This window comes from Xyrauchen texanus, chromosome 9 (assembly GCF_025860055.1).
Source record: "Xyrauchen texanus isolate HMW12.3.18 chromosome 9, RBS_HiC_50CHRs, whole genome shotgun sequence".
In the NCBI taxonomy this organism is placed as follows: Eukaryota; Metazoa; Chordata; class Actinopteri; order Cypriniformes; family Catostomidae; genus Xyrauchen; species Xyrauchen texanus.
Genome location: NC_068284.1, coordinates 23,630,882 through 23,654,679, shown reverse-complemented (window position 1 = coordinate 23,654,679; position 23,798 = coordinate 23,630,882). Strand labels below are relative to the sequence as shown.

The window sequence follows — 23,798 nt, the reverse complement described above, 5'->3', positions numbered from 1 at the left end:
GATGTTAGCATAACGTAAAAATGAACGAAAGCTTTCAGATTGAATAATGAAACCTAATATAAAGAAATTGTAGAAAATAATAACAAACGCCATAATGACATTTCTTATGACAGTTTTAGACCATAAAAAAACACACAAAAAGATATTTAAGGAACAAATGAAAACTTTAGCATTTTTATTGATCACTGTGTTTAAGGCTGGGTTTTTTGTAAAAAAATAAAATGGAATGCATCAATTCCACATCTTAATGCAAATATTAAGGGCCTGCTTGTACAAGTAAGTCTGGTCATAAGAATTCAAAGACAGGTACAAGTTAGCGTGGCTTGGTTGTGATGCCTGAGGGTTATTTCTATAGGTGTGTCTTTACATTTTGCAAGACAGAGTCATGACTTGGGATGACACAGAGACTTGAATAAAACCAATTAATTTAGAAGGTAACACGTTAAGCACATAATGTTTTTTTTTTGGTGTGTGTGTTGCGTTTTTAATAGATGCCACTACAAGAGGATTGCACATTTTAAAAATGTTTTGTAACCTAAAAACTTTGATTGATGTGGTAACATCTACACATTATTTTGATTCAACTATTCAAATATTATTTAACATGACCAATTCAACCTGACCAATTACACCAACAAAAGCATATTTTTAAGGTTTAGATCAAGTAGAAATATATCCTTAAGGCAATAATATCAGGTTGCCACTTTTAACAGTGCAGGTACATTTTGTATATTCTTAATGAGATGGACCAAATGGAGTTTTTCAGATTTGCAATACATTTTCAGAATTAATTTAATTATATAATTTTAAGTTAAATAGTCAAGATCCCTTCATTTCCCACATTATTACCAGAATCCATCATGCCCTGGTGCTGTTGAAACGGTCGGCGTGTGACAAGCTGAACAACTGCCCATCTGGATATCAAGACCATGCTGTCTCTAGTTAAAAGCATTGTGTGACCAGGCGATCCAATTCCTGCTCCTAAAACAAAATCCACATTTAAAGATGGTGGGTCTTAAAGGAATAGTCATTTGTATGAAGCTCAGATCCTAAATTCGATTCCTCTTGGGACGAGAGAGCTTGATGGCTCTTATTTCAAAGGAAAAAACTGGTAACAGGGTTATCAAAGAAATCTCAAAAACTCATTAAAGTCACTATGTTTCAAATTTGCACCGTAAAGGCCTGGACAAAGAAGTCTTTTGACTTTTAAATACTTGCTCTGACTTCATCTCTCCTCTCAGATGTAGCGACAGTAAATAATGGTTGGCGAATAGAAGAGATGTTTTTGTCGTGATTGGGGCCAGCAGTGCAACTCCAGCCCAAAGGAACATGATGAGAGATGATGTCATTGTGAGTACAACAGTCTAAGTCTCTGGTACAGTCCAGGGCGTATAAAAGATGCCTCATATGGGGAAATCAGCCTCCTGTTATTTCAACAAGCTGTTCAGAGGACTGGTGTTACTGATCCAAGTAACACCATGTGAAGTGAATTATTTAGAGCTAGCTGTCTCACATCTTTTCAAATGGGGTTTTCATGGATTTGCTTTACACTGCTTTGCCTGTCTCCATTGTCAAAGCTTATATAGAGCATTTTAGAATACTGTATTGAGCATCACTCAAATTTGGATATAATTGCAACCAATTAAATAAACTTCAATTAAATAAAATAGATCTTTATTTACTTTCTGAATTATTTGGCAAAATTATTTAATTTTAATTAAAAACATGTTACCAAGCTTTAACTCGCATGGACTGAAATGAGAAGACACAACATCTTGATACACAGACATACTTCAATGAACCTTGTGGATATTCTTTTAATTACTGCACTAATATGAGTCAAGAGTGAAGATATCGAATGCCTCTGCTAAATCAAATCATTTCACCACAAATTAAGCCATGTTTAGAAGTTGGAAGATTAAAATCAGGGGCGGAGCCAAGAGTTTTTCACAGGGGTGGCCGGGCAGGGGCCAACAATCAGTCTGTGGTGGCACAGAAATTTTCGGGCATTACATGTTAAGTCTTGTGCTCAAAAACGGCTATTGCGAGTGGGCTGGCCAATGGGGTGGCCAGGCTTCAGTCCATGGTGGACACGGCCACCCCTGGCCACCCCCTAGCTCCTCCACTGATTCAAAGCAGAGATTTTTTTTTTTTTTTTGAGACATCCAAAATCAACTTTTTGACTCTTATCAGTGCAGTAATAAAATAAAAATACACATGCTTCATTGGAAGATGTTGTGTTTTCTCATTTCAGTTCCATGCCCATGTAAGGAAAGGGGTCAAATGTTAGTTTAAAGTTCCCCCTAAAATGGAAATTCTCTCAGGATTTACTCACATCCCAGATGTGTATGACTTTTTTTCTTCTGCTGAAAACAAACAAAGATTTTTAGAAGAATATTTCAGCTCTGTTAGTCCATACAATGCATGTGTGAATGCTGACCAGAACTCCAAAAGCTCCAAAAATGAAATAAAATCAGCATAAAAATAATCCATAAGATTCAAGTGGTTTAATCAATGTCTACTAAATCAATCCAGTTGATTTTGAGAGAGAACAGACCAAAACATAGCTCCTTTTTCACTTTACATCTTGCCATTGCAGTCTCTATAGGCTTGATTGTTATTTTAAGCTTGATTACACTTCCTAGTGCTTGATGCACTAGATGATTTTATAGGAATCGTAATCGTGCTTGAAATCATGATCACCAAAGAGACTGCTGTCAAGATGTACAGTGAAAAGGGAGTAATATTTTGGCCTGTTCTTACCTAAAACCAACTGCATTGTTTCAGAAAACATTGGGTGAACTAACCCTTTAAGTCGCCATTCACTTTTATTGCATCTGTTTTCGGTACAATTGAAGTGATAACCTGTTGCTCCTGCACATCTGTGAAGATTTCGATTATTTATTTTGCCTTCTGTCTCACCTCATACTTCATATACAGTATCTGCAAAATGGGATAATGACACATATTATTTTTCACTAATGTCTGTGTCTGACTTACATTATTTGTAAACAGAAAAATGACCTTATGAGAGTGGGGTTTGAAAAATATATTCTGCCTAAGGAAAAAGAAAAATACATGTTGCCAGGCAACTTAATTAATGGTTTTATTGGAGCCAAAAATATACACTGTAAAAAGCCATTACCTGCTATTTAAGGATCTATTTCTACATGATCTTGCCCTTAAAGGTGCACTCAGTAATTTTTTTTCCTCATTCAAAAAGTTTAACTCTTAAAGACATGAATTGTAATTTTGCAATATATTTAGGAATCATGACCAATCACATTAAAATAAAGACTAGAGTCATGTCAGTAACCTTAAAAAAGCTGTTTATGGAGAGAATCTAGAATCACATGACCAGTCGAATACTACTCACTTAATCTTAGTATCCATCCTGTTATTTGACACTTTCACCCATTGATTAAAGTAATCATAGCTGAATGTGAATACTACATTTCTACAATAGCATCTGGAACTATGCGGTATCAAAGCCGATGCGGTATCATTTTGATGACACAAAGACAAAAGTTAATTTTTTCAAAGAATTTTTAAAAATGTGTTATATTGGATTTACACTTGAAAATCATGTGATTGCTCATGATTTTATACATAGGACTATGTTTTAAAATAAAAATGTATTTATTTAGGAGTAAAACCTTTTAAATGAAGAAAACAATTACTGAGTGTACCTTTAAACCTTTTGACTTATAAATAAAAGTTAGAATAAAACCAGTTGATTTAGATACTACCACATGAAACACATTTTTAAGGTTATCTTTTTGTCAGAGTAATTCATATAATAATACAAATATAATAATAATAAATAAAATATTAAAAATATTATTATAAATATAAAACATTTCGTTCAGTCTTTTCAGTCTAGCCAATGTCAATCTGGTTTAGGCATCTTGGCTAATCTGGCTGGAATCACCATGGACTAGCCAGCAACCAACAACTAATCTTTTCCAAAAACAAGCCTGATCACTTTGGGCTTGCACAGTATGACCTGGTTTTTCCAGCTCACTAAACAATGTGTTAGTCACATACATGTGTGTAAGGAGGTGTGTCCCTCAATGCTCACAATTCACACCTTTGCTTAGTCACCTTCATTACTCCCTTGATAATTAGTGTGTGACAGGACACCACAGTGTTCAACAAGCTTATATTTTATCTCAAGACAGATGATGAGTGGGAAACATAGACAACAAGAAATAGGTCCAGTTGACATTTTGTGTTGCAAAGGTTAGAGGTAAGCACAAAGTCTTCTATTGTTAAAGTTGATGAATTGAAAATACCTACTTTCATGCGTGTAAATGTGACCAGAAGTGCATACAGCTGATACTATTTTTCAGACTAAAAATGTCTTCCCTTCTAGTTCTGAATGATCACACTCAAATTACTTGATGTCTCAAAGACATTTTTATTTTTGACAGTGCATAGTAAGACCATTTAAACCCAGTCAGCATGTGTTTAGCATTTTAGTCCTTTAAAACCTCTGTTATGCCACTATTGTAACTGTGATTATTTTAACGCCACAGATGGTTTCATTTAGCTATGTTTCCTTTATTTCGTTTAATTTCTTTTAGACATTTGGGCCACAGGGCGTACATTAATCCATTTGCAGTGCAATCTAGGTGTCATCTTTATCCATATTATCTCGTAAAAATCTTGATACAGCCAAGGATGGGTTTACAGTGCATGGCTTAGAAAGAAAAGTCGGTAATACTGCAATAAGGTTGCATTAGTTAACACAAACTAACAATGAAAATGACTTTTGCAGCATTTAATAATCTTAATGTTAATTTATACATATACTTGAAATTTTTATTTATAGATAAATAGTTAATGTGACCTAACAAGGAACAGCACACACACACACTCTATATATATATATATATATATATATACACACATGTATATATATGTATTTACATACATACATATACATACACACACATTATATATATATACACACATTATATATATATATATATACACACAACATTTAGTTCCGGTCCTCGAATCTGATTGGACGAGAGACGTTCCATGAGCACTGATGGTCTGACACAATCAGCACTTGGACGATTCACTGTATGTGTATCACTCCGCTTGTGCTGTTCTAAACTAAAGTGTAAGTGCAGTGCAAATCTGTTAAAAGTCTTTTGTTTTTAACATTACATATGTTAGCCAGCAGGTGGTGGCAAAAGATCATTTTTGTGTGTAATATGAGCCAGTTAGGATGTGAATCTGCGTCTACATACAACAGCTCTTAATGATCGCTTGTATTACTACTACTAAAGCTAGGAAATAGCTTTAAACGAACAACTTCAGCATTATGGCTCATCACAGCTGAGAGACACAATTACAGACTAATTACACAATGGGTGCTGTTTAAAATGGTAGAGGACATTGCGGTTTCTATAGTGATCCACTCTTGCGCACTGGCAACCGGCACACTAAGCTGATCTTCTGAAAGCATCTCTGCTTGGGTGTGGTAACAGGTGATCGCACATGCTCTGTGTGTCTCTCACTAACACACACATCCTTGTTTATGCATTAAATTGTTCAAAACAGCACAAGTCGTGATACCATTTCTGAAGTGACATTTTTGAATTGCTAGGAGGCTTGGACTCATTTGGTTTGAACTAGCAACGACAGATTCTGATCCGTCGCGTAAGAAAGTAGTACCATGCACAAATGCGTTTTTGAAAGTAGTGTGTTTATGACCGTACTCTGTTTTATTTGAGGAGCAGAGGCTGACGAGGGCATGACATATATATTACAACCTCAATTCTGAAAAAGTTGGGACAGAATGAGAAATGCTAACTAAAACAAAAGGGAGTGATTTGCAAATAATGTTCACCTTTTGCTATATTGAAAGCACTACAGCTACAAATTATTATGTTTTACCTTGTGAATTTCATAGTTTTTTGAAAATGAACAGTAATTTCAAATCAGATTATTGCAACACACTCCAAAAAGTTGGGACAGTCGAGTGTTTACCATTGTGAAACATCACCGTTTCTTCTAATCACATTTATTAAGCATTTAGGCACATAAGACACAAGTTTGTAGTGGAATTTTCCCCCATTCACAATTGTACTGGGTCTTCGTTTCTGTATGGTGTGCTTCATAATGCACCACACATTCTCAATTGGAGACAGGTCAGGACTGCAGGCAGGGAAATCCAACATCACACTTGTAATCCGGGCAGAATATGGTTTGAAGTTGTCCTGCTGGAAAATGCAGGGACATCCCTGGAAAAGACTGTGTTGGATGGCAGTATATGTTGTTCCAAAATATGTGCATATGTGTCTGCATTAAAGGTGCCCTCACAGATGTGCGAGTTATATTTGACATGTGGACTTGTCAGAGCAAAAAACATGGTTCCACTGTTCTACATTCCATGTAAGATGAAACTGAGCCCAGAGTAGTCTGCAGCTTCTGGACAGTGTTGATGTAGGACTTCTGCTTTGCATAGAAAAGTCTTAACTTGCATCTGTGGATACACTGGTGTGTGGTGTTCACTAACAAAGGTTTATCAAAGTATTCCTAAACCCATGCAATGATATCCATTATTGTTGGCTGCTAGGCTGTTAATGAGTTTTCAATTGTATGATTGAAATTAATGTACATTTAAAAAAATTCAATTAAAAATTAAATTCACAAGGTAAAACATCATATTATGTGTAGTTGTAGTGCTTTCAATATAGCAAAGGGTGAATACAATTTACAAATCACTCCTTTTTGTTTTTATTAGCATTTTTATTACTGTACCAAATTTTTCAGAATTGGGGCTGTATTATAGGCTTTTGTGTAAATTAACATTAATAAATGCTGTAAAAGGGCATTGTTTATTGTTAGTTCACATTAGCTAATGGATTAAGTAATGTTAACTTATACACATTTTTTAATGTTAAGAAATGTGCTAGTATTTGTACATAATAACATTAAATAAGATTAGAATAGAAGAAGAAGAAATGCTGTAAATAAGTGTTTTTCATCATTAGTTTATGTTACCTAAGGCATTAACTAATGTTAACAATTGCAACCTTATTGTAAAGTGTTACTGAAATGTCTTTTGTTTACTTTGTTCTGGTTGTTTAGTTTTACCAAATTTACATAATTTGGTAACTAACAACTCCTTATAATGTTATCTCTGTTTTAAAACTGATATCCTTAAGATTTCTTTTCAGTAGATCTTTCTAAGTCTAAATTGACCAAAGACATACAGCAAAAAAAAAGCATCTGTATGCTTCATCTTGCTGCATAATAAGAGGGAAGGCATGATATATAATGCAGAAACAACACTTATGGTACAGGAAAAAACCAAACATATGACATAAACATTTACTGCACTTTTCCCCTGACTTGGCAGTCCTGCTCCAGGCCAGCCACAGTCTTTTTCCAATTAATATAATCACTGCACAGAAGTAACACAAATCCTAAATCACTAAAGCTCATTTAAATGGAGCAGCTAAGCACACATGCATTGATTATGGTGAGGTATGATTATGGTAAATGGCAAACCTACCATTAGAACCTGTCTGGTTTTCTACTCAACAGAGACCTTACGCACTTGGCATATGCTAAATATGTAATTTTTGTGACACAATTTCATCAGCATAACATCAAAAGAACATTAGATGCATTTGAAAGAGCAGAGAACTTTCCTTAGGAGGACACTGCTGCTGCTGTTCTACTTTTGTATAATTTATTATATTGTAAAAAATACATGATGATTCTATTTTATTGTTCTTTACTTGGTATTCACTCCATATAAAACCCAGTTGTTTTGCATATTCCTAATACACAATAATGCATTTGGGACAAAATGAATTATTTAACCACACATAAGCATTCAAATAAAGAAAGCCTTGATTTATTTGACATTAAGCATTAGTAATGACTTACTGATAGTAATGAAACTTCTGCCATCATTACTCACCCTCATGTTGTTCCAAACCCATTCCATTAATAATGTTACAAGCAGTTTAGATCGATGTTTATAATAACTTATAAACCTTCCGGTGTAATGCAGTAGGCAATAAGTGGAAGTTAATGAGGATAAATTATTTAACAATTATTTTGAAGACATTTTAAAACATTCAGAATGAGTTGGCTTGATTCAGTTGCATACATTTATTTATTTAGCTATTTATGTGATGTATAATGAGGTAATATATTATTATTTTTTAAATGAAGAAATGTTTCTAACCAATTTGAGCATTTGCTCATCACATTTAGCCATATGAGGGTCTTTCTTATAACAACAAGGACTCCCAGTGGTGGACATTTGCCATGACTACTGCATATGAGAACATTACTAAAGTATATTTCACCTCTAAAATGAAAATTCTGTCATTATTTCCTCATGTTGTTTCAAACCTGTATGAAGTCATCACAGAAGATGTCAGGCAGAATGTCAGTTTCAGTCACCATTCACTTTGATTGCATCTTTTTTCCATTCAGTGAAAGTGAATGGTGACTGAGGCTCTGCCTAAAATCTTCTTTAGAGTTCCATGCAAGAAAGAATGTCAAACAGGTCTTGAACGACACGAGGGTGAGTAAATGAATTCTCATTTTTGGATGAACTATCCATTTAAGACTAATCATAAAGTAACGTCACTGAACAATGCCATCTTACACAATATCTCAATAAATGTATTCCTAACAGGATTCATTAACAATGTCCAATGTGAATCAAGTCAATCACTGAAACAACAGCGCCACATTGAATTACAAATAGCATGTATAATGGCTACTATTACTAAAACCAAGTTACAATATGGACACTACAGTAATGATGTAGCAAAACCATGGTTAATTGTATTATTAACCAACGTTGGTTACTGCCAAAAAAAAAAAAAAAAATTAACTACAGTCTTGGTTACTGGTTAATACAATATTACTACAGTAAATCCATGGGTAGTTTTCATAAGTGTATCATTTATTAACAAGGATTAAAGATCATTATCAATGTTTTAACACCTCTGAATTTAAATAAGCCTGTAAAAATAGTCAAACACGCCCATAATAATACATGTCATGTATATGTTAGTCATTACTAAGTGTGAATAAATCCAGATTATGTTTTTCTGTCATTACGTTAGGTAAACTCTGCTCCCGCCTCTGTTAACGAGCGCTGTGACTGAAAGCGTGACTGTGAGTGCTGTCTGTCTGCTGGTGTATTTTAGCATTTCTGCGCGTCACGATGAGCGGAAGAAAAAATAGTTCCGGTGACATGCAACAATTCGCTCATAGATTTATTCTTTTCCATTTCGAAACTTATGAGATAAATTAATATTCAATGATATCTAAATTTGAAGATCACTCGTTAAAAAAAACTTCAGAAGAGAATTTTTATGTGAGTATCGATATTCTTGAATCCTTAGCTCTCAGTCACTTCCACGCGCTTGAGTCTCTTTCCCACATATGCTCGTCACTGCCACAGCACGAACAATCAAGTCTGGTGAAAACGAACTCAACAGAAATATAGGGTGCTTCTCAGCATCCTTTCTTGACAAATCATTCTGAGGCTGTAGGCTAGGCTCCTCCTCAACATTCATCGCTAGAATGTTGTAAGTGCACATGTCCAAAGGATTGTGTTTGATCGAAGGCCTCGAAGGATGCACTTAATGCAGTCTCCAAAATATGGCGAGCGAAGGCTGCGAAACCAGGCTGCCTTTCAAAGGTCCTTACAATTGAGACGGCATTTGATGGTGCATGATGACGTGGCAGCCATACTATTCAGCCTAACTAGGCTGCAGCCTTCCGATTGAGAAGCACACACATGCTCGTCGCGAACAGTAAAAATAATAGAAAAATGGTAATCCTGCAATAGCGGAGTGAGACATCTTCTCCCAAATGCTTACTTTTTTGTGATGTGCTTTACTTCACTAAAATAACTCTGAAAAGAGGGCAACAGACCATGTTTCATTGAAGCGCTTTTGGAGCTAGTATTGGATATTGTTTTGAATTGAGGGCACTGTGTGTCATCGTGAAACACTTTAAATCTTTTACATTGACAAAAGAACAGATCAGCATCTCTCTATATATGGCAACAAATGTTGACATTTCTCAAAATTTAAATTTTAATTATACATTGTCATTTTTAGAGTGGGGCATTCCGCAGCAGCATCTGTAAAAGTGGGGATCTTTAAAAACAACAACATATTGGCCTATATATGATCATTATAATAATAGTATATCACAGTTTTATTTTTTTAAAAGAACCACACTTTTACAATAATTTTGCCATATAACTGTATATAAAAGCGTGTAAACGTGTTACACTATTAACAAGAGAAAGATTAGGAATACTAAAGACGTGTGGGTACAACTCCAAAAAATGGATGAGGTACAGGGGATGGAATGAGGTAGAGGTCTGCAAGCCGACCCGGGCATGTTTCGGGCTGGGTTAGGGTCAGTTTTTCAAGTAGGACTTCGGGACAGGGCTTTTAATGAATTAAAAAATAAACAGGATTACCTAACTTGTTTCGCGCATGCGCTCTCACTCACAGACGCGCGTGAACGGACGAGATGGGGGCCGTTCACACCGAATGTGTAATGCTCGCGTCTGTTCTGTTTTCCCATTGTTTAAACACATGCTGGACGAATGTCTTTGACATTTGCACCGCGTCTCGCTTTTTCTTCAGCATCTTGCGCAGGACCAGCATATTTTAAACACAATGTCAAATAAAAAATTTCCAAACAGAGAGACACCTGCGCACTGTTTCATTCTGTGTGCTGCGTCTAGATTGTTTTTAGCGCAGTTATCACAAATATTTTACATTCTAAACAAGTTCAGCCGGCATAGGAGACTGTTGCATTGTTTCATGCTTCCATATTGTTTTGAACCAGGTGAAGTTAAGTTTCATTAAATTAACGGTAAGGCAATGTTTTTTATCCTTTTGCTCTTGTGTACTAAGGGGCTGCCGTGCATTGTTAAAACTGTGTATGTTTACAGTTTCGGTATTCAGTTTTAGACTACTGTTATGAATGTTGCCTGTATGCTTACATAAAAAACAGCCTATTGCAACAGTACTTGTTAGGAGAAGAAATTAGATTGTAAGCGATTTCGGGGTCGGGCTTAAAATCTGACGGTATCGTTCGGTCTCGGGCACGGGTCTGGTTTCATTTTAAGGCCCGTTCAGACCTCTAGAATTAGATCCTACGTCACTAAAGACCTGAGGAATGCGTTTAAGAGTTAATGATGTTAAAAGAAGTTTCGATCGCTGCTTATTATGCCTTATATACCTTTAAGGGTAATGCTGTAGGCAAAAATGAAAGTTAATAAGGATAATTCTTTGAAAAGACATTCATATTATACATGATAGGTAATATATTAGAAAATGTCAAATTAAAAGATGTTTCTATCTAATCAAGCATTTACTCATCACATTTAGCCATATCAGTGTATTTATAACAACAAGGACCCCCAGTGGTGGACATTTGCCATGACTATTGAATACTATTATATTAATAAAGGATAGTTCACCCAAAAATGAAAATTATGTCATTATTTACTCACCCTTATGTTGTTTCAAACCTGTTTGAAGTTCTCTCTTCTGTTCGTCACAAAAGGAGATGTCAGGCAGAATATTAGTTTCAGTCACCATTCACTTTGATTGCATATCTTTTTTACATTTGGCAGACACTTTTATCCAAAGCAACTTACAGTGCAATTATTACAGGGACAATCCCCCCAGAACAACCTGGAGTTAAGTGCCTTGCTCAAGGACACAATGGTGGTGACCATGGGGTTAGAACCTGTGACCTTCTGATTAACAGGCCTGTGCTTTAGCCACTACGCCACCACCATTCCCCTTTCATTATTTTTCCATATAATGAAAGTGAATGGTGACTAAGGCTCTCTTTCTGCCTAAAATCTCCTTTTGTGTTCCAAGCAAGAAAGAATGTCAAACATGAGGGTGAGTAAATTAACTTTCATTTTTAGGTGAATTATCGATTTAAGACCCCCAGTAAACTAATGTCACTGACCAATGTCATGTTACACATTAGCTCAATACATATAGTCATAACAGAATTCATTGTCTCAAATATAATATCTGTACCAAAGTGTGTTTGAAGATGCTTTAGCTTTCAAATAAATTCTTCCCTCAAAGACTTCATCAATTAGAATGGACTTAAAAGGCGTCTTTAGGAGAATTAATAAGCATTAAATAAGGTTTGAACTCTTTTGTTCTCTCTTTTGTGTAAGGATGTTGCCTATGTACATTTACAATATGCTATTAAAATGTAAAACTTGGAAGACTACAATTACCAGAATGCTATATTATTGTCAACAGGAAGTTACAGTAACTTTAAAAAAAATCTTGGTATAATTGCTCAGTGTCATATTGTCTAACACTCTGATAGTTACAGCTTGACTGAGAAGAGAGACACCACTTCATGATGAAGCTGCTTTGCGGTTTTACATTGTTATTAGCAATTGTTGTTGCCTATTACATCTACATCCCATTGCCCAGGACAATTTCAGAACCATGGAAACTGATGGTGTTGGATGCAACATTTCGGGGGGTTGTATGGATGGTAAGTATCACCTTTTAAAAAGTCCACTTGATGAATCAGAGAAAGGACCATTTTAATTGGCTGGAAAGGGCAGCTGTTTTTCTATTTTATTCTATGACAATATAAATAGAATGTCTCATTTTAATACTTTTCAGAAAAATCTAAATAACAATAATGATGAAAGTTCATATTTGTTTTGTCATTTAATTTATGTGTAACTAATTCTTTATACATTATTTTCTTTACAAAGCTAATCAGAGTCATTCAAATAATAGATTTAAATGTATAAACAGCATACAACTTAACAGAGAATACCCAGTGTCCAGTCTGATCTGTCTGTTCTTTTGAACTGTGACCAACTTGGCACAACAATAGATTATGCCCAAGGGCAGGATGAAATGCTCCCTCTGTTCACTGTCTTTATGAACTTTTCTCTGCTTTTAATTGCCATGGTTTGATGACACTTGTTCTCTTTATCAGTGGACCAAACATATCACAACATGCATACTGTATTTCAAAACCATAAGTAGGGGAACTGTGAGTTCACTGATTTTTCACCCTGTTGTTTTAAAGGGTGATGTTTCTCACTCACTTGGTCTGAGCCATAGTGTTCGTGTTATCAACTTTGCTATAACCAGTTTTGAGAGTCTGGTGCCTGTGACAAACAAAGAAATCCAGGTTGAAGATACCCTGTTTGATGGGGTCCATGTGCGTGTATACCACCCTCCAGGAAAAGAAGGCAAGCTGAGGCGGGCAGTGGTGTTCATCCATGGAGGTGGATGGGCCCTGTGTGCACCAAGTATGTCTTATCTGTCTCTGTGTGTGTTTGAAGTGTTCTCTTTCTTGTTATACTATTACGACCATTACATGATATGTTTCTCTTTTGTGAGTTTAAAGGAAGAGTTTAACCTATTAAAATTCTGTCCTTATTTACTTACCCTCATGTTGTTCCAAACCCATTTGACTATCTTCTGTACACAAAAGGTGAATCCAATTCAAAAGAATGATTTGTTCACAAATCGGACATTACTACTTATCTCATGAATGCGCCTGTGGCAGGGTGGAGGGCGGGGTCGGGTCGTGATCCTGCGCGCCCGGTCCCGTATTAGGCTAATTATGCCTCCCTGAGGTTTAAAGGCCAACTGCGGAGGGCCGTCCGGGAGAGAGAGATCGTTAGCGGACATGTCCGTCATGTGTGTGTTTATGTCTTCTTTTAAGTTTATCATTAAAACTATTATTTATATTGAAAAGCCGGTTCTCGCCTCCTCCTTTGTTTGAGCGTCCTGCGTCACTCTATATAACCGATCTTTAATAAGCGAAAAATACGGATATGAAATGGCGACACCCGGCCGGAGTTGTTGACCATCGATTACTCTCACTTGGTCAAAGGCGTGCTTAAGGGTTTCATCCCGCGACTGCTCCAAGGGGAAGTCCCCCTCAGGGAACTCCCTGAGAGGAGGGGTGACCCCCTCGACCCTTCCCTCGTCACTCGGAGCAGCCGAGGACGGCCCCGGCTCCGCCTCCCCTGCCAAAGCATCGCACATCACACACCTCTTCACTTTCATGCAGGACCCATCCGCACAAACTCCCTCTAATACATTTCTAAAATTCGGCCAATCAGTACCCAAGATTAGCGGATGGGTGAGGCGGGAACTAACCGCTGCCTCCACACTATGTTTTTCTCCCCGGAATTTGATTGCTAAAGTCACCATGGGGTACTTGTGAATATCCCCATGCACACACCTTACCCTCACCCGTTTAGCTGTGCCCAAAGCCCCGGGTTGAACCAAGCGTTGGTGGATGGTGGTCTGATTACAGCCGGTATCCATCAATGCTTGGTATGTACACCCCTGGATCCTTACCGGGACCCGGTACGCTCCAGCCCGACCGGGGGCAGCCTGCGGGACATCGGAGACCCGCACCACCATCCCCACCTCCATCAGCGGACACTGATCCCGGAAGTGGTCCGGGTCTCCGCACCTCCAACAGACCGGCCCAGGCGCCACGGCCGCACCCGTGCTGGCGGGCGCCACCACCTGAGGAGGAGAGCGGCTGAAGGACGGGGAAGGATTAGGCGGGTTCTCCCACGGCCGGGAAGTTGGCCTTTAAACCTCAGGGAGGCATAATTAGCCTAATACGGGACCGGGCGCGCAGGATCACGACCCGACCCCGCCCTCCACCCTGCCACATTCCTCCCTCGTTCTCTCAGGCTGGGGAGCCCCCGGCCTGACGTACTTCCCCCCCCTCTTTCCCTGGGGAGGGCGCCTCCGCTGTCTGCCGGCAGGTCATCCCCATCTACCTGGACGAGGGAGGGGACAAGGGGAGGGAAACAGAAATAATTAAAATGGGGGGTACTTCCTGTAACAGTGTAGTACCCCCCAAAAACTGTAAATTTTAAAAGAGGCAAAGGCCAACGCAGAGCGACAGTGAGAGAGAGAGAGAGGAGAGAGAGATGAAAAAGAGAAAAAAAAAAACTCTTACTCGCCAGTTCTCCGATACGCCGCAGCTTGTTCCTCGGCCACTCCTCCACCCTTTATCGGACGACAGCCGCGCCTCTCCGGGCGGATCCGAGGCAGTCCTCCAGCCCCTGGTGGACGGAACACCCCGCCGCGTTCTCGGGGAACAGAAGGGGTCTCCCCCGCCCCTGGCAGCGGTCCTCTCGCTCCAGGCGGTCGCCAGTGAGCCCCTCCCGCTCAGCGGTCGGCGGTCTTAAACCCGCCGCGTTTCAGCGGCCGGTAGGCGACTCCTGCGCCCCTGGCAGCTTCCCTGACAGCTCCAGGCGGTCGGCTAGGAGCCCCTTCTCCCCTCGCGGTCGGCGGCCATCGTCCTCGTTCAGGTGGCTGGGCTCCTCGTCCCCCGGCAGATGGCCGCGGCTGCTGCGTTGGAGTGGACGGTAGTGGCGAGAACTCTACTGCGGCGTATCCCTCCTCCTTCCCGGGCTTCGGCACCAGTGTAAAGTATTCAATGGAAAGGAGGAGGCGAGAACCGGCTTTTCAATATAAATAATAGTTTTAATGATAAACTTAAAAGAAGACATAAACACACACATGACGGACATGTCCGCTAACGATCTCTCTCTCCCGCACGGCCCTCCGCAGTTGGCCTTTAAACCTCAGGGAGGCATAATTAGCCTAATACGGGACCGGGCGCGCAGGATCACGACCCGACCCCGCCCTCCACCCTGCCACAGCGCCATAAAGAGCTAGGGCAATTTTCAGTGAAGAACTGCTTCAATTTCAGTCTGTTTCTCACACAAAGCTATCATATGGCTTCAGTTGGCTTGGAATATAGCGCACATGTCATATGTCATATGGACAACTTTTTTGTTACCTTTTTTTAGTGTTTTCATTTTAATTTTTTGTCATTTTGGAGCTTAACAGCCCCTGTCCTCTTTCATTTTATTATACACTCACTAAGCACTTTATTAGGAACACCTGTACATCTACTTATTCATGTGATTATCTAATCAGCCAATCGCGTGGCAGAGGTGCATATGCATATGCATAAATATGCATAAAATCATGCAGATACAGGTCAGGAACGCCAATTAATGTTCACATCAACCATCAGAATGGGGAAAATTTTAATCTCAATGATTTCGACCGTGGCATGATTTTTGTTGCTAGACGGGCTGCTTTGAGTATTTCTATAACTGCTGATCTCCTGGGATTTTCACACACAACAGTCTCTAGAGTTTACTCAGAACGGTAGTAATGGTGTGAGGAATTATTTCTTGGCACACTTTGGGCCTGTTAATATCAATCAATAATCGCTTGAATGTCATAGCCTATTTGAGTATTGTTGCTGACCATGTGCATCCCTTCATGGCCACAATTTACAGCATGATCATGCACCTTGACATAAAGCAAAAGTCTTCTTAAACGTTTCATGCCAATGTTCCCATCACAGGATCTGTATCCAATAGAACAGCTTTGGATGTGGTAGAGTGACAAATCTGCAGAAATTGTGTGATGCAAACATGTCAACATAGACCAGACTCTAAAAGGAATATTTCCAACAGCTTGTAGAATTCATGACACAAAGAATTGAGGCTCTTTTGAGAGCAAAGGATGGCCATAACCAGTATTAGTATAGTGTTCCTGATAAGGTGCTCCTAATGTGTTCTAAGGAAGAAAGCATTATGGTTTGGTATGATATGAGGGTGAGAAAAGGATGACAGAATTTTCATTTTTGGGCGAACTATTCCTTCAGGTTGTAGACATCGTCATTCCTTTAATGACTTTTCTTTATGTTACACATGATTAGGTATGTGGTGTGTTTTCATGTGACTGTTGTTTTATCTACCATCAGAGTTGGGATCATATGACTGTCTTTGCAGACAAATGGCAGATGATCTGGATGCAGTGGTTGTAACAGTCGAGTGAGTATATTCCTCAGAGCATTTAAATATGGAGCAAAATCATCTATGGTTTTGATTTGTCACGTCTGTTCTGTTTTTGCAGCTATCGCATGGCTCCTGATGTACACTTCCCAGTGCAGTATGAGGACTGTGTGCAGGCTACTAAGCACTTCCTTAGGCCAGAAGTACTGGCGCAATACTTTGTGGATACAGAGCGAATAGCAGTGTGTGGAGACAGTGCTGGAGGGAACCTGGCTGCTGCTGTGGCTCAACAAGTAAACCATCACATTCTGTCTGTCTGTCAGTCTGTCTATATGTCTATCTGTCTGTCTGTCTGTCTGTCTGTCTATCTATCTGTCTGTCTGTCTGTCTATCTGTCTGTCTGTCTGTCTGTCTGTCTGTCTGTATGCACACACAAAATGGTGCTGGATTTAATTAAAATGTATGTAGCATTTTTGCATCACACTTTTTAAGTAAATTCAACTCATTTTATGCCAGCATAACTAGAAAATGTTTGTTAGATACACACAAATATATCAGTTCATTCAAATGTATTAACTTAAAAAGTCACATGAATAAGATTTAACAACTAATATGCAGAATGATTTAAATTAATTATAATATTATTGTTTCCACCTAATTTAACTGGCTAAAAAGCAAATAATGAAGATGTCAGTCATTAAACAATTGAATCCCCAAAGAAGTGCAGATAAAGCTGTACATCAACTATGCACATTCATATACACAAGGAAAGTAATATATTAGGGATGGGCGGATCAATCTTAAAAGTATTGATACTCCCGATACTGATGTTGTATCAAAAATATCTATTCTAAATCATTTATTTATTTATTCTAAATCATTATTATAAAATGGAGTAGGCTATATTAGCAAATACTTGTGCAGAATGGGAGCTGTTTGTTCTTCCACTCATCTTAACATTCATAAATGCTGAAAGACACAAGCGCTTGCGACGTCACAAGACTCAAACAAGAGGCATCAGTGCCTTGTAGAGGTAATGATAGAAAATCTGAGAAACAGCTTCCGGTGTGTGGTCTAGGGCATACGCAGGGATACATTGTATGCCCTCCTATCTGTTTTAGGATCTTGCGTGTGCCCACCTGAAATAAGTGATGATACATGGGGCTGCCAGAACAATGAGCTTTTGAGCTGGAACGTTTTCAATCTAATAACGCAATGCCGCAGCACCGTTGAGTGAATAGTGTTTTTTTATTATTATTTAGATCTCTCTAAATGCACACAGAGATGCATTGGGGAGCACTGGCAAGACAGACAGTCGAACTAAGCTGAACCGCCAATCATTAAGTTTCAGTAAGGGGCGGGACATTTCTAGCGTCTGACACACAAGCATCCCTGGAGAAACTTATTTGCGCTGCATATTTATTTCCCTGCTACACTTAAATATATGTATATACAGGTGAAACTCGAAAAATTAGAATATCGTGCAAAAGTTCATTAATTTCAGTAATTCAACTTAAAAGGTGAAACTAATATATTATATAGACTCATTACAAGCAAAGTAAGATATTTCAAGCCTTGATTTGATATCATTTTTATGATTATGGCTTACAGCTTATGAAAACCCCAAATTCAGAATCTCAGAAAATTAGAATATTAAATGAAATCAATAAAAAAAAGGATTTTAAATACAGAAATGTCGGCCCTCTGAAAAGTATAATCATGCATATGAACTCAGTACTTGGTTTGGGGCCCCTTTTGCATTAATTACTGCCTCAATGCGGCGTGGCATGGATGCTATCAGCCTGTGGCACTGCTGAGGTGTTATGGAAGACCAAGATGCTTCAATAGCGGCCTTCAGCTCTTCTGCATTGTTTGGTCTCATGTCTCTCATCTTTCTCTTGGCAATGCCCCATAGATTCTCTATGGGGTTCAGGTCAGGCGAGTTTGCTGGCCAATCAAGCACAGTAATACCATGGTCATTGAACTAGGTTTTGGTACTTTTGGTAGTGTGGGCAGGTGCCAAGTCCTGCTGGAAAATGAAGTCAGCATCTCCATAAAGCTTGTCTGCTGAAGGAAGCATGAAGTGCTCTAAAATGTCCCGGTAGACGGCTGCGTTGACTCTGGACTTAATAAAGCACAGTGGACCAACACCAGCCGATGACATGGCTCCCCAAACCAACACAGACTGTGGAAACTTCACACTGGACTTCAAGCATCTTGGATTGTGTGCCTCTCCATTCTTCCTCCAGACTCTGGGACCTTGGTTTCCAAATGAGATGCAAAATTTGCTCTCATCAGAAAAGAGGACTTTGGACCACTGAGCAACAGACCAGTTCTTTTTTCTTTAGCCCAGGTAAGACGCTTCTGACGTTGTTTGTTGTTCAGGAGCGGCTTGACAAGAGGAATACGACATTTGAAGCCTCAGTCCACTCCTTGTGAAGCTCCCCACACATTTGAATGGCCTTTTCCTGACAATCCTCTCCAGGCTACGGTCATCCCTGCTGCTTGTGCACCTTTTTCTTCCACACTTTTCCCTTCCACTTAACTTTCTATTAATGTGCTTTGATACAGCACTTTGAGAACATCCAACTTCTTTTGCAATTACCTTTTGAGGCTTTCCCTCCTTGTGGAGGGTGTCAATGATGGTTTTCTGCACAACTGTCAGGTCAGCAGTCTTCCCCATGATTGTGAATTCAACTGAACCAGACTGAGAGACCATTTAAAGGCTCAGGAACCCTTTGCAGGTGTTTAGCTGATTAGAGTGTGACACTTTGAGCCTACAATACTGAACCTTTTCACAATATTCAAATTTTCTGAGATTCTGAATTTGGGGTTTTCATAAGCTGTAAGCCATAATCATAAAAATGATATCAAATCAAGGCTTGAAATATCTTACTTTGCTTGTAATGAGTCTATATAATATATTAGTTTCACCTTTTAAGTTGAATTACTGAAATTAATGAACTTTTGCACGATATTCTAATTTTTCGAGTTTCACCTGTACATTTAAATGTAACCTATGCAGTTCAACTTTGTGAAAATACTGCTTGTTATTGATAATGTTATTGCACCCCTGATTTGCACTTTTTTTCTTCTATTTTTTGCCCTTTACTGCTGTCCATGGTGCCTTTTTCTCGTGATATCAAATAAGTTACATTTATATTTCTAAGTAGGAAAACAATTTCACTCTACACAGAAAAGCACATAATAGTACACAAATATAAAAATAAAAAAACATACATTTTTTTTAACGTGGTAGTGTGAACATCACTACACTCATATTAATGCTTAACAGTTTATTGCATATTATGAATTTGTTTATTATTTAGAATAATAATAAAGTATTAACAATTTTCATTGTAGCCTAATAAAAGGAACAATAATGACACCTACTAATCGAAATACATATTTAACATGAAGTTATGTATTGTTTGTATTGTTCTACACTGGAAGCTCCTGTCACCAAGACAAATTCCTTGTATGTGTAAGCATACTTGGCAATAAAGCTGATTCTGATTCTGATATACCATTGGTCTTAGCAGTGTACTCTACACCATACCAGCAAGAAACATCTTACAGATTTTATATGAACTGTATATAAGTGTGAATAAATTTTAGAGATTGGGTGCATGCGTTTTTCATAAATTCACAGTATGCCCACCTCTTCAGACACTACACCACTGCTTCTTGAGTAAATTCATGCTAAAACAACAACATATCTAAAGGTGACATTTCTTATTTCTTATAATTGTGTGTAATTGTTGTTAATAAGTAATTAAAAAAAACATTAACCATTGTTTTACTACAGTAATATGGGGTGGCTGTGGCTCAGGTGGTACAGCGGATCGGCTACCAATCACAGAGTTGGTGGTTTGATTCCTGGCCCACACGACTCCACATGCCGAAGTGTCCTTGGACAAGACACTGAACCCCAAATTGCTCCCAATGGCATGCTTACGCCTTGCATGGCAGCTCAGTCACCATTGGTGTGTGAATGTGAGTGTGGATGGGTGATTGGGACACAGTGTAAAGAACTTTTGTAACCTCTAAGGTTAAAAAAAAAAGCGCTATATAAGTGCAGACCATTTACCAATATTGTAGTAGTAACCATGGTTAATTGTGTGGTAACTATGGTTTAACTAAATACCATGGTTGAACTATAGTTACTGTGGTGAAATGGTTAATTGTTGTAAGGGTAAACAAAACAGAATAATCATTATCTGTTTAGGCTAAAAAAAATAATGACTTGAATAATGACAAAAGATATTATTTTAAATTGCCCATTTTATCCCAAGTAATCGCAAAAAAATACATTTAACAGAAGTATTGGTATCGACGATATTGGACTTGAAATTACTGGCATCAGATCGAAAAGAAAATAAGTGGTATCGCCATCCCTAACATGTATTGAACAGGATATGACTTCAACAAAGGAAACACCAATCACACTAATGGTGACTACACAAAACAACTAATTACAGTAAAACAACATCAATAATATGAAAAACAGCTAAAATCCCTCAAATTTTTTAAGAACAACTAATTAAATTCCTTTTTACCAAATAAATGTGCTTAAATTATTCAAGCACAAGGGCTTATGGGTATTCCCCACAACCTCATGTCTGTACTTGATCTTTTGAGTTAGTAGTACTTAAAATCTTAATTTGGTGGATTTTTAAGCCAAATAAGTTCAAGGCACTCACAATTATTATTTTGCTTTATGTATCGCTCTAAGTTCACCTTATAATGAATATATCTATCTTGTATGTTTTGTGGCACTAGGAGTTTTTTTCACTACTTTTAAACAAAAACATGTTTTTAAAAATTATAAATCGGCCAGTGCCACAAAATACACTTACATATTCAAGATATATTCTCCTGAAACAAGCCTTAATATTGAAGGCAGTCTTGGTTATCACTGAATTTGATCCTGTTTAAAGGATGTTTAGATATTTTTTACTGGAAAACAATACAAGGAGAATTTTTATATGATTTTTGCAGCTATGTGTGATATGGTTATGATGATCTTTAAGGTCAAACATTCATTTTTGTTTTCTCTCAATAGATTGGAATAGATGACAGCACCTCGGTAAAATTCAAACTTCAAGTCTTAATCTACCCTGTGCTTCAAGCATTAGACTTCAACACAGCTTCCTATCAGCAGAACCAGAATGTTCCCATCTTGTATCGCACACTAATGGCTCGTTTCTGGTTGGAGTACCTAGGTGCCAACCCTGAACTTATTCATTCCATTCTGATTAACAACCACACGGCCCAAGATGAGAGGCACTTGTCCTTGAACCTTTCTAAACTTGACTGGACCACTCTCCTCCCTAAACGAATGATTAAGCATTATAAGCCTGTTTTCCCTGTTACTGGGTCACCCAGTATCTTTAAGGAGGTACCAGCATTACTGGATGCCAGAGCCGCACCATTACTTGCAAATGAGGAGGTTTTGCATATGGCACCACGTGCTTATATTCTGACCGGTGAGCATGATGTTTTGAGGGATGATGGGATAATGTATGCCAGGAGGTTGGAGCTGGCAGGGGTCTCTGTTACAAATGACCATTATGAAGATGGTTTCCATGGCTGTGTGAGCTTCGCATTCTGGCCCTTAAAATTCTCTGTCGGAATACGGGCAGTGAAGAATTATATAGCTTGGCTTGATGACAATTTGTAATTCTTTGGCCTACATGTTATTTGTTACAATTATGCCAAAAAAGCACACGTTACTAGCTAATACGAGCACTCATTTGCTCATTAAGTCAAGTCATTTGAACAAGAATGAGGATTTGTTGTTTATATATTGTAGATGGAGTAAAGTGGTTAAAAGGCTCATGCTAATGAATTTAAGTAATTCATGTTCTGCCATTATTTTAAAGAAACTATATTACTGCTTTCAGATAAAGGTTTACACATTTAATTGTATTACCAATGTACGAAGAATCAAATAACAAAGGAATTCCTCTTCAAACCTTTGGTCTTGCTACAGCAAAAGTTTACCCCAAAACGAAAATTCTGTCAACATGTTGTTCCAAACCTGTATGACTTTCTTTCTTCTAGGAAACACAGAAGGAGATGTAAGGCAGAATGTTTATGCTCAGTCACCATTCACTTTCATTGTATGGGAAAAAATATGCAATTAAAGTTAATGGTGACTGAGGCAATCATTCTGCCTAACATCTTCTTTTGTGTTCCATGGAAGAAAGTCATAAGGGTTTGGAACAATGAAAACAATGACAGAATTTTCATTTGTGAATAAACTGTTTAATCTAGGCAAGTACAATATGTGCACATGTAAGCCACACTTTATTCATTGTCATTTTACTGACTGATTAAATTATCATTACTACTAATACTGTTATTAACAACAACAAAAAAGTATTATCTCACCATGCAATCCATAACATTTATAGTTATAGTTTATAGTTAGACTTCCAGTTTACTTCAAAGATCTTAAATGGAGGCAGAGGTTATCTCATGCTTACTGTGAAATATGAGTCAATAAAGGAGTGTCAGATAAAATTGTTTTGGAAGTGAACATAAATACTGAAGTGCTAAACCATTCTGGATGGCTTCCTAAAGTCTTCCTAACTCCTACACGCTGGGCTTCAGGACATGACATGATCTTAAAAAGTGATATGTTTAGTCGTTTATTGAGATCCTGTATCGCCTATCAAAGAACAAATTCAAAATTTGAATGATTGACCTATCAAAGAAGAATTATGTCTTTTAAAATTGGCAATAGTGCCACAATTCTGCCCTCTAGCTATCAAGATGATGAACTGGTTGGAAAGTATTCAGTACCCAACTCTGAAGCTAGGCTTACTAAAGGTCCTATAAGATAAACATAGTCAAACATTTTTAATGAATCTGACATGATAGCAAATACATGAGACACACACATTTTTGAAAAACA

The 23,798-nt window shown here is 38.0% G+C and overlaps 1 protein-coding gene across 5 annotated transcripts; it reads left to right on the top strand.

Moving 5' to 3' along the window:
• The first annotated feature begins 4,131 nt into the window (after positions 1–4,131).
• Positions 4,132–23,791, top strand: nceh1a (neutral cholesterol ester hydrolase 1a). Of its 5 annotated transcripts, none has more exons than XM_052134724.1 (6): positions 4,132–4,249; positions 12,382–12,555; positions 13,108–13,333; positions 16,846–16,915; positions 16,998–17,169; positions 21,942–23,788. In XM_052134724.1, the coding sequence occupies exons 2-6, from the start codon at positions 12,415–12,417 to the stop codon at positions 22,557–22,559; spliced, it is 1,227 nt and encodes a 408-aa protein (XP_051990684.1). In that variant the 5' UTR covers positions 4,132–4,249; positions 12,382–12,414; the 3' UTR covers positions 22,560–23,788. The 5 variants fall into 5 exon arrangements, with proteins under 5 accessions (XP_051990684.1, XP_051990683.1, XP_051990687.1 ...); XM_052134723.1 differs by having other exon boundaries at positions 4,133–4,249; positions 12,388–12,555; XM_052134726.1 differs by lacking the exon at positions 4,132–4,249 and adding an exon at positions 10,532–10,890 and having other exon boundaries at positions 12,388–12,555.
• Positions 23,792–23,798: the final 7 nt, after the last annotated feature.